General features: G+C 41.0%; 1 protein-coding gene across 1 annotated transcript; it reads left to right on the forward strand.

Annotated features, from left to right (window-relative positions):
• Nucleotides 1-2,141: 2,141 nt before the first annotated feature.
• LOC145407846 (uncharacterized) lies at nt 2,142-3,514 on the forward strand. Its single transcript, XM_080278706.1, has 3 exons — nt 2,142-2,211; nt 2,839-3,012; nt 3,303-3,514. The coding sequence occupies exons 1-3, from the start codon at nt 2,142-2,144 to the stop codon at nt 3,512-3,514; spliced, it is 456 nt and encodes a 151-aa protein (XP_080134832.1).
• Nucleotides 3,515-12,307: the final 8,793 nt, after the last annotated feature.

Raw genomic sequence — 12,307 nt, forward strand, 5'->3', positions numbered from 1 at the left:
TAGACGATGAAACAGACCTTTATCGCGCCTTTTTCTTAATAGGTAAATAAATAAATAAAAGCAGTAGTGTTTGTGTGTGTGTGTGTGTGTACAGTAAACATCAGCCATCATGCCAGTATGTGTGTGTGTGTGCGTGTGCGAATATTGACGCATGTGCACGCTGTCGGTAAAATATTCATGGTGCGTTTCTGTATGCGTGTACGTGAATGTATTGATACGTGTATATGTATGTATGTATTGTATTATTATTATTATTATTATTATTTTACAGTATAATTATTATTGTTGTTATTATTATTATTATCTTTCATTTATTAATTTATATCTATCTTTCCATCCATCCATCTATTTTCAACCCAGAAATTTTTCCAATAGTTAGATTTAACCTTTTTTAACACCTGTAATTAGCAAAAATATACTAAATACGCAATGTTAGGCTGTATACATCATCGCAGTGAAGGGATTAGGTGTATATGGCCTGTATTTCTCTTCAATTCAGGAAGCTCCCTAACACCTTTTCTTAAGCGATTTATTTTGCTGTCCTCACTGTCCTATTCTGTTGTATAAATCCTTCGGTCATTCCCCATACTGTGCATAAATAGCGCGCAGGAGGATATTAGCTAGCCATAACGAAAAATAAATCGCAAAGGAAGAGGTGCTACGGAGCCTCCTTACCCGACGAGAGAGAGAGAGAGAGAGAATATGTACTGTGTGTGTGTGTGTGTCTTCCCACGTCACCACTTGGGTACGAACTTGTAGCCGGCAGCTGTTTTAACCCCGTCCTTCGGCTTAATTAATATGCTAGGGATATCACTTTATGGAATGATATGGTACTGGCCCGGGTGGTGTTTGTGTGTGTGTGTGTGTGTGAGAGAGAGAGAGAGAGAGAGAGAGAGAGAGAGAGAGAGGATCCCAAATGAGAGGGGAGAAAGACAAATATATTCCTTTTCCTCTAACTTGGTCTACTGTAAAATTACCTTCTCTCTCTCTCTCTCTCTCTCTCTCTCAAGGCCACCCTAGCCAGTTTCGTCATTATTCTTATTTGTCTCTATTGTGCTCATAAAAGTTGGGAGGAAGTCTAGGGGCGTAGTCCACAAGTCCACCGATTCAGTCACAGCCTTTGGAAATTTCGTTACAACTGTTCCTTGGCGATTTATTTTGATTCGTACATTGATATTTTCTTGTATGCTTTTTGTGCTTCCTTCCTTCCCTCCCCTATACGTCCTTCTTTTCTTCTGTAGCTCATGTTATCTCTCCGCTTCCTTCCCTCCTCCCCTCCCCTCCTTCTTTCCTCTCTCTTCCTTTCGTCCTTCCCTCCTGTAGCTTTTATTTTTTCATCATTCCTTCCTTTCTTCCCTTCCTCCTCTTTCCCTCCTTCTCCACTTCTTTCCTCCTCCCGTATCTTTCTTCTTTCCTTCCCTCCCCCATTCCCTCCTTCTCTCCTTCCTTCACGCAGCTCGCCACTCCTCCCTTCACATTCACGAAGGCCACACACTCCTCAGTCACTCCCTGTGCCTGACTGAGTGTGGTTATGTGATACCTACTCCGCGTCACTCCTCACACATACATTAACAATATCTGGTAATTCCTTTAAGTATGTGTGTGTGTGTGTGTGTGTGTGTGTGTGTGTGTGTGTGTGTGTGTGTGTGTACTTTTCGTTTATATATTTATTTATTTGGTGTCTACAAACGATTTATTTAACTTAATGAGACATTTTTCAAATAGGAGGGGTTACACAAAGCCTTGATTAACCATTTCATGTGGTAATATTCTAGCTGCCATAGGAGGTTTCGTAACGTCTCTTCCATAGCGATTTCCTTTGCATATTACACTTTACCATTATTTTCTGTGCCAAGATCCGGAACTTTATGTCGTGACAATATCGACATAGTTTGCTTCACTAGCTTACGGTAGAGTGTTGGGGGATAATGTGTAGCCTAAATCGCTAAGGATGATGGGTTACGACATCTATAAAGGCACATTGAATACCATTAACCACAAATTACATCCTCGTGCTGAAGGGATAAAATACATGATAATAGGTAAAACTCTCTCTCTCTCTCTCTCTCTCTCTCTCTCTCCGTAATAACAGCTGTTTCTTCACCTGGACGGACTGTATCTACCGTTCTTACCGGCAGAGGATGGGCGGTGTGCGGGTGATGCAATGCCAGGTCTTCTTGGCCGCCCTCTACCTCATCGTCTTCATTAGAGGTGAGAAAAACTTAACTGTACTCCTTTCACCTTAACCTGGCTCAAATTTTCGTCCCTTAAGCTTATTTCCTGTCGCTCCGTGGCGGAAAAAAAAATACAACAGCTCCATACCCCCTTTTTCATGGCACTTCTTCGTGACTAGCATCGTATTCTAGTGTTTATTTTTACAACTCAGCTTTTAAATTGGAGAGATGGTAATTTTAGATCAAGTTAGAGTGGATGGAGTATAGTCGTGTGAGTCGCAGGGAGAGGGTTGTCTAGGCTAAGGGTTGGAAACACACACACACACACACACACACACACACACACACACACACACACACACACACACACACACACAGCACTGCAACACAAGCGCACAAATACAAACTCTCTTACACACACACACACATACACACAGAGCACTATAACACAAGCACACACAAACTCTCTCTCTCTCTCTCTCTCTCTCTTTAAACTCTATTTCTTCCTCTCCAGGCATTATCCGCTACATACGCTCCACCGAAAATGACAGCGACGCCAGTTATGAAGATCGTTTCCTTCTCTCACCCTAACTCTCTAACTCTATCTCTAACTCACTCTCTCTAACTCACTCTCTCTAACTCTATCTCTGACTCACTATTTCAGGCGCATCTGGCATTAGCTGCTACGTATGCTCCTCAAAAAATGGCAGTGACACGAGTTGCGAGGACCCTTTCCACCCCGCGTACTCCACCTTCGCTCAGGACTGCCAGGTACCCAAACAGCAGCACATTGGCAAGTTCCCGGCCAACTTTTGCGTTAAAATCACCGGAACGTCGGGTAAGTGAGGTGGTGGTGGTGATGGTAGTAGTAGTAGTAATGGTGATGATGATGGTGAATGAAAATAATGATAAAAATAATGATGGTGATGAAACTGATGTCCCTCTTGTTGATGATGATGATGATGATGATAATGAAGGTAATGAATTATGATGATATGGCTGCTGATTTTGACAGTGATGACTCTTAACAATAACGACAATATTACTACTCTTACAATATTACCGCTCTTGATAATAGTGCTGATGATGATGATGAACGAATGACCCCACAACCTTCCTTCCTTCCAGCCGTTACCTCCGAGTCGCTGATGATTCGAACCTGCGTCCTTGAGAATATGGACTCCCAGTGTGGCGTGTTCAAATTCGGAGAGGAGCAGTTGAAAGGTTGCATCCTCACGTGCAGCTATGACGGATGCAACCCCGCCCCCCCGCCGCCGAGAGCCGTATTTCTCTCTGTCGTGCTCCCCCTCCTCATCGCCGCACCACTCCTGTATCGCTGAGAATTTTTTGGTGAGTTTAGCTGAGAATTTTTTGGTGAGTTTAGCTGAGAATTTTTTGGTGAGTTTAGCTGAGAATTTGATGAGTTTAGCTGAGAATTTGGTGAGTTTAGCTGAGAATTTGGTGAGTTTAGCTGAGAATTTGATGAGTTTAGCCGAGAATTTGGTGAGTTTAGCTGAGAATTTGGTGAGTTTAGCTGAGAATTTGGTGAATTTAGCTGAGATTTTGGTGAGTTGAGTTGATAAAGAAATAGGAAAGAATACATGTTTCTTCGTGCACATTCCAGTCTCTCTCTCTCTCTCTCTCTCTCTCTCACTGAATATGACTCTCATTCTTTGTCTATCTGTCTCTCTGTATCTGTGTCATCCAGTCCTTAATTGCCCCTTATAAAGCGTAGGGTTCCGAGGCTAGGCTATTCACCCCCCTACCCCCCGATATTTAAAGCAAGGGTGACCAGTTGCTTTTCCATGAGCGGCATTATATGAACTATTAACGCCAACCACCCTTGAATTTAAACCCATATCCAGTTCAGGCGTCGTAACCCACTAGTCCGCCAGGCGTACTTTTGGTTGTATGGTTACCACCTAGCGTAATATACGGTTTCCTGGGCTACAAGAACACATTATTCATATGTAGTAGTAGTAGTGGTACAAGTAGCAGTAGTAGTAATTTTAGTAGTAGTAGTAGTAGTATAATTGAAGTAATAGTAATAGTAATTGTAGTAGTAGTAGCAGTCATAGTAGTAATTATAGTAGTAGTAGTCCCAGGTTCATTTGAAATGTGAACCCAGTGAAATGCTGGCTTAGGGTGTCCTCCTGCCGTCCACCATCGTCCTTTTGGGGGATAGGGAGGGACGTGTGTATAACCAGGCAGCCCCAGCGCCCCCTTATATCAGTGCCACCACATGAAGGCGTCCCTCTTTGGCATTGTTATACACATACTAATATTATCTCTTCCTTTGTGTGTATTTCTGGACAGGGGTCATTTTCAGGCACTGCACTTACTCGTGATTATCATTTTTTTCCACAGTGATTCTCTTTGGACATACTTCTTCTGGATTGTGTGAGCTGATGCAGTGGTCATGACAGCGGAAATGTGGCGGGAAACTTGGCCCACACTTCACCACACCGCCACCACACTTCATTACCACACCACCACACTTCATTACCACACCTCCACACCCCGCCAAACTCCCACCACACTTCATTACCACACCTCCGCACCCCGCCAACTCCTACCACACTTAATCAAAACAGCACCACACTTCATCAAACCCTGCCACACCACCAGACCACCACACCCGGTTACACCACTACACCACAGCACACGCACCACCACACCGCACCACACGCACCACCACACCGCACCACACGCACCACCACATCAAACCTCACCACTTCACATCACACCACATCACACCACACCAGCGCCACGGGACACCACTCTGCTGGTGTGTCAGAAGCAAGACAAAAATAGCGTGTAATGAACAAAAAAAAAAAGGTATTAAAGTTTTTTGACAGAAGGATGGGTTGCTTGAAGAAAGAAAAAAGGAAGGAAAGAAGGAAGGAAAAAAAGAAAGAAAGAAGGAAGGAAAAAGAGAAGGAAAGGAGGAAGGAAGGAAGGGAAAGAAAGAGACGAAGACGCAAGCTACAGTCACAAGCAAAAGTTTGTCTATAATTTGCTAGCATTGTGCCCTCCCTTCCATATTTCTCAATCCTCCTCGATCGTGAGCGTGTATCCCTGCTCCTCAAACTCTTCTCAGGTGTGCTTCATATTGCTATCACCAGATTATCACCTCTAACACCTTAAAATTATCACCCCTAACACCTATCACCGCAGACAGTATAGAAGTGTATATGAACGTTTGATGGTGATAATACGAAGGAGCTTAAAGAAAAAGAAGAAAATTGCCTGATTGACCCACGATACTACGACGCTCCTTCAATTCAGTGTGACGACTAATAAGACAGGGATAGTATATGAAGGAAGAGGCGTTGTTGATGAGTAGGGACATTAATTCTTGGAGGTTCTGTTGTCCAAGTTAATAAGTAGTAGGATGAGTTAGATTTAAATACAGAAAGGAAAAATTTGGAAGACTGCACGACTATCCATTTGCTGATTTTTTTTTTTTTTTTAGGGGGGGGGCGGTGATTTGACCAACTGATGATTCTCACGATGATGTAAGACATCAGGGTATGATGATTTTGATACTGATGATGATAAAGATGATGATGGTGATGATGATGATGATGATGTTTGTGATACAGGTGGTGGTGCTGATGTGAGAGGGTGGGATGATGATGGTGATGTGAGAGTTCGGGATATGATGATGAAGATGATAAACTGTTTTTCTTGTTTATTATTTTAGTTAAGAGAATGTATCGTATCAGACTTCCAACATCATATACTTTCTTTCTTTCTTCTTTTTCTTCTTTTGTCTTGAATCAAAAGCTGGCATTTAAGTGCTGTATATAACATGGAGGCGATGTGGTTAAGTTCGTCAGGCGCTGTTTTAAGTTCTCCTAAAAAACTGTTTACATTCGCCGAGCAGTGTGTTAATTCGCCAAACAAGAGGCAAGTTCGCCAAGCAAGGAGCACGGTCGCCAAGCAAGGAGCAAGTTCACCGAGCATCGTTGAAGTCTGCTTATTTTTTGTTTGTTTTTGATTTATCGTCTCTTCGTTACGTTATATTTAAGAAAAACATCAAAACCCTGTATATAGTATTGAAAAAAAAAAGTGTATATATATACCTACGAATCCAAAAAATTATTATAATATAGATAATAGTAACAGCGAACAGTTATGCATATTTTGATGACAATAATATATGTAGGATTTATTCATGAGTAAACAATCAAGTGTGTGTGTGTGTCGTTTTGTATTTGTGTGCGGGTATGTGTGTTTATTGTCTGTGTGTAGGTATGTGTGTTTATTGTCTGTGTGTAGGTATGTATGTTTATTATGTGTGTGGGGGTATGTGTGTTTATTATGTGTGTGTGTGTGTGTGTGTGTGTGTGTGTGTGTATTATTCTCATCCATCAGGGCTAACGAGATAAGAGCTCCTATAGCCCACTTATTATCACCTGAAAGAACTGGGCTAGAATTTGAAGTTTGATGTGCCTAAATTATGAGGTAATGAGTCTCCTTGGTTATTAATTAAATAAACCCTCCAATCTGACTACACATGGCCGTCAAGTGAGCTGAGGGGTTTCTTTTCATTATTATTATTATTATTATTATTATTATTATTATTATTCCCACTAGTACTACAACTATTTATTATTATTATTATTATTATTATTATTATCATTATTATTATTATTGCCATTATTATTATTATTATTATTATTATTAGTCAGTCTCGGCCCTGAGCGATAATTTTGCACATGTCCATATATTTGAAAATTTTTAGTACATTAAATTTCAAGGAGAACTTATTTTAATGAAAAAAAGAATAGTTAATGAAGTGTTTCAAAATTCTTCGTCCTACGTATTTCTCATTAGTTAAGGAAGCTCCCTAGCACCTTTTCCTTAGCGATTTATTTTTTAGATATAGCTGGTCAGTATCCATTTGGACTTCTTTGCACTTTTCCTTAGAGATTTATTTTTAGATATGGCTGGTCAGTATCCTTTTGCACTCCCTAGCCCTTTTTCCTTAGCGATTTATTTGTAGATATAGCTGGTTAATATCCTTATCCATCCACTAGCACTTTTTCCTTAGCAATTTATTTTTGGAGTTGGTTAATATCCTTTTGCACGATGCAGAGTATTGCGATAGTAGAAGAATTTACGTAACACGGGGGACAGGCAGGTGTAATAAGCACCAAGTCGCTTAGGAAAAGGTGTTAGGCAGAAGTTCAAATCCTTAAGTCCTAAGAGGTCTTTTTCTTTCTTTTTTTTTTCTTCTTCTTCCTCCTCCTCCTCCTCCTTCTCCTCCTCCTCTTCCTCCTCCTCCTCCTCCTCCTCCTCCACCACAACCACCACCTCCTCTTCTTCGTCTTCGTCTTCGTCTTCTGCTACTACTACTACTACTACTACTGGGCCCTGATATTCGCAAAGGGGTAATAACGGTTAATAGGCGTGTCTGTTATACCGTTACACTGATGGCTATTTTGAATTTAAAGTTGTATTCTAAACGGCCTCGGAGAAGTCGTAACACCTTTTCACTAGAGATTTATTTTGCATACTATACCTCAATATGCTCTTGTATATTATTGATGCAAACCAGTGTCCATTTTAAAACACACACACACACACACACACACACACAAACCTAACATTCAGATATCCAGGTGCGATGTGCAAAATAAATCGCTCAGGAAAGGGTGTTACGGAGCCTCCCACGCCATCTGGAATACGCCCCTTGTTCTTATACCTCTGTTTATACTCGCCTCTGTAGTGAATGATGTATGTTCCTTATAATTATAGTCTAAACTCAAAATGTATGGTTCTTAAAAGAGTGATTCCGTTTCAGTGTAATGATTTTTCGACCCTTTGACTCCGATGACGTGTATTATTATTATTATTATTATTATTAATGTTATTGTTATTTTATTATTTTTATTATCATTATTATTATTATTATTATTATTATTATTATTAACTATTATTATTATTATTATTATTATTATTATATTAATTTGAGCTACCAAGGTCGATTTTATAGATTATTATTATTATTATTATTATTATTATTATTATTATTTATTATTATTATTATTATTATTATTATTATTATTATATGGGTTTGAGCTACCAAGGGCAATTTTATGGATTATTATTATTTATTATTATTATTATTATTATTTTAAGCCTCTGTGCTGAAGCTAGTCTATCAATCAATTCCAGTATTATGCGTTAGAATATATATATCATGCAAACCCCTTCAGCCCGATGACGCATTTCAATTTTAGTCTTGCAACTTTCATGTTTTTATTTATTTATTTATTTATTTTTATTATTATTATTATTATTATTTTTTTTTTTTTGCTGAGGGAGAGAAATGGGATTATAATTTTTCACCTCGCCATAATTAATATATATTTTTTAAACTTCAATCGTCAAAACAGTAGTTAAGAGGGACGCCTTCACGTGGTGGCACCGATATAACGGCGGTGGAGCTGCCCGGGTATGCAAACGTCCCTCACCTCCCTCCCTATGTCCCCCTCCCCCTGACGGTAGTGGTGGACAGAAGGCATCCTCATCCTGCAGTCGACTGGGTTTACGGTCAGATGAGCCTGGTATTGCAACTAAGAATAAACCACCAATTAGAATATGCTAAGAATAAACCACCACTAAGAATATGCTATGAATAATACCACCACTAAGAAGATGCTAAGAATAATATGCGTCATCGGGTTGAAGGGTTGGATGGTGCATGATCACACACAAATGCCCGTATTCCCGTTCTGGAAGCTTCCTGACACCTTTTTCTAAGCGATTTATTTTGCTTATTACACCTTACTGTCCAATTTTGTGTTATATAAATCCCTCAAACATCGCAATACTCTGCATAATTAACGTACAAGAAGGATATTAACCAGCCATATCCAAAAATAAATCGCTAAGGAAAAGGCTTTAGGGAGTGCTTACCAGACGAGAGTACGGGATTAAATTACTGCATGACCGTCGTTAGGAAAAAGTTTATTATTATTATCATTGTTATCCAGTTTGTGTCGCAGGAGGTAAAACTTTTTGGACATACTGTATCTGTACCCTTTTCACTTTAACTTGGCCTAAAACTTTTGCCTCTGTCTTGAAAGCCGAGTAGAATAAGGTACTAGTCACGAAGAAGTGCTTAGAAACGATGGACATAACTTTTTTTGCTCCTTTCACTTTAACTTGGCCTAAAACTCGTGTCTGTCTTGAAAGCCGAGTAGAATATGAGTGCTAGTCACGAAGAAGTGCATAGAAAGGAAGTAGAGCCGCTGTATTGTCTGCTGCTGCGTGAAATAATCTGCAAAAGGACGAAGACCTCTGGGCCAAGTTAAGGTGAAAGTCCTATAATTATAACTGTGAATACGTCATATCAGGTTTTTTAAATAAAGTATAATTGATAGAAGGATTTATTTTATTATTTCACAGGGTTTGGACAGTACCGTGAAATTTTGGGCACTTAAATCCCCCCAATTTTTAGTCGAATTATTATGAAACGCGTACATAACATTTGGAAAAAAAATGTTGAGTTCCAGAGTTGGCATCACTGCGTTTCGTAAGTTATTGCTCTCTCTCTCTCTCTCTCTCTCTCTCTCTCTCTCTCTCTCTCTCCTGTGGCTTTTAGTAGTCTTGATGATGAAAGATTGTAATAGTTTTATCTTTAAAGGGAAACATTAATTTGTTTTTTAGGAACTTATCTTGAAGTCCCCCTTCCTCCACTCACCTTCCCCTCTCCCCTCTCTCTTCCCTCTTCCCTCTTCTCACTCTTCTCTCTTCCCTTCCTCTCTCTTCCGTCTCTTCTCTTCCCTTCTCACCCTTCCCACTTCCCCTTCCGTTCAACCTTTACCCTCCCCTTCTTCCCCATCCCTCCCTTCCCTGATCTTCCCTCTCTTCTCTTTTTCTTCCTTCTTTCCCCCCTTCATTCCCCCCTCTCCCTGACTTTTACGCCTCCCTTCTTCTCATTTCCTCTTCTTTCCCTCATCTTTCTTCTTTCCTCCTTTATACCCTCCTTTCCTCATCTTTCTTCACTCCTTCCCCGTACTCCCCCACTCCTCCTTTCCTCATTCCTTTCCTCTTACTCGTCCTTTCCTCATTCCCTTCTTCTCACTCCTTTTCTCATTCCCATCCTCTCACTCCTCTTTTCATCATGCCTTTCCTCTCACTGCTCCCACCCCTTTCCTCCTCATTCCCTTCCACTCATCCTACCCCTTCCCACCTGATCCTTTTCCTCCTAAGTATTCCAGAGATGGAGATAATTTTTCTCGAACTACGTGGCCAAGGAATCATCACTCACGGCGGGATGGTGAAGGTGTTGAGATTCAAACTGTGACTATACTCCTTTCACTCAAACTTGGCTTAAAATTGACATCTCTCCAACTTGACTGCCGAATTGTAGCAAGAGATGAATGCTAGAATATGATGGCTCGTCACGAAGTACTCTGAGAAGGATGTAGAGCCATAGTATTGTCTTTTTCCGCCACTGAGCTACGTGAAATAAGCTGCAAAGGGACGAAAATCTGGGCCAAGTCAAGGTGAAAAGAGTATAGCTGCTAGGTGGAATTTCTAGGAGCCGTATTTAAAAACTCTCGAAGTCTACCATAACTAACCCCATTTTCCAACACCTAGAAAATAACCATGTATGCATCCACACTCAAAACCCAAACAAATGAGCAACGTATATAAGTTTTAAAAGAGGTCTGAAAAGCGTGAAGCCTCCTACGCCATATAGAATACGGCCATCAATCGACTTGCCTACAAAATATCGAAAGCTAAAAAAAGAAGCTGTGTGAAGCTAAAAAATAATTAATCGTGTGACAGTTTGGGAAGATACATAACAAAAGCTAACTGGGAATCACATAATCAGCAACATGGCTCCTCTGAACGGTATTTGGACCACTCAGATTAACGCTTCATGAGAGAGAGAGAGAACTAAAGCTGCCTTCATAGTTCTCCCTGCACTGACATAACCGTCGTAGCCAACATTTTCTCTCTCGCCACAGCTGTGTCCAAAGAAAACAGAACACTGGTAATTTTTCAGTGTCTAGAAATACCATCGCTGGGGAGTTCATATCCTCACACACCCTTCGACTCCACCCACATCATCCCCTTCGTGCATCCCTCCAAGGAGCAACTCTTCCCCCTCTAAGCATCTCTCGACATGAATGGTCACTCTGCTCCAGCCGTGAGTTCCGTGGCCTTCCCCTTGGTCTCTCCTACCTCAGATTAACTCTGTGTGCAGCCTCAGGGAAACGGTCCACGATGCCCTTATAAATGGAGGTGGCGCTGACTTAATGTATGAGTAATAGGCCTCAACTCAGCCTTACGTAGTCGCTGTTACATTACCCGTTGTACCAGGGGTATTCCATGATCTCGCACAGACACATAGTACCAAAGGAGACAACACGCCGCTGCAAGTCACTGTTTAGGCCCCACGTCTCACAGCCACGAAGACACGGACCACCAATGCCCTTACGATGCGGATTTCGGTCCTTCTACACAAATAACGGGGACGGTAAATACGTTGAGTGAATGTATAACCCCTGACGAACACTCCTTCCGTCTGACCTCCCATTGTTATTCACCACATTACCAGGATCAGCGAATCTTTCCAAGGCTTCCACATTCTCGCCACATGCTTGTCCAGTAAATAGTTTGATAATCTCTAAATTTTTTCCGCGAGTACTACAGAAAGCATCCAAAACAACTGACCTAACCTAACCACACTCATCAGTATCCCTGCTTGTCGTAAGAGGCGACTAAAAGGGGCATTTTTCTCTTTAATCTTTCTCCTTACTGTCCTCCTTTTCCGTCCACACTTTTCTTGATGTTTCCATTTTCTTCCGGCCTTTATTCGTGTGTGTGTGTGTGTGTGTGTGTGTGTGTGTGTGTGTGTGTGTGTGTGTGTGAGAGAGAGAGAGAGAGAGAGAGAGAGAGAGAGGGAGGGAGGGATTTTTGCGAAGATATATTCACCTAAGGATCGTACATGGCTTTTGATATTCCATAAAACCTGCTCTTTAGCGATTTATTCCTCACATTGAATCTCAGTATCCTTCTGTGTTACTGATGCAAACCATGTCTTAGTCACGATTCTCTCTCTCTCTCTCTCTCGTTGAGGCGAAAGAAACACAAATAACAACTTT

This window comes from Coenobita brevimanus, chromosome 8 (genome assembly GCF_032717465.1).
Source record: "Coenobita brevimanus isolate Jiangsu-jjx chromosome 8, ASM3271746v2, whole genome shotgun sequence".
In the NCBI taxonomy this organism is placed as follows: Eukaryota; Metazoa; Arthropoda; class Malacostraca; order Decapoda; family Coenobitidae; genus Coenobita; species Coenobita brevimanus.

Bases quoted from the DNA above. Each gene is read 5' to 3' on its own strand.
- LOC145407846 (XM_080278706.1), top strand. From the start codon at position 2,142: ATGGGCGGTGTGCGGGTGATGCAATGCCAGGTCTTCTTGGCCGCCCTC. The intron at 2,212-2,838 runs GTGAGAAAAACT...TCACTATTTCAG, and splicing joins CCTCATCGTCTTCATTAGAG to GCGCATCTGGCATTAGCTGC. The intron at 3,013-3,302 runs GTAAGTGAGGTG...CCTTCCTTCCAG, and splicing joins TAAAATCACCGGAACGTCGG to CCGTTACCTCCGAGTCGCTG.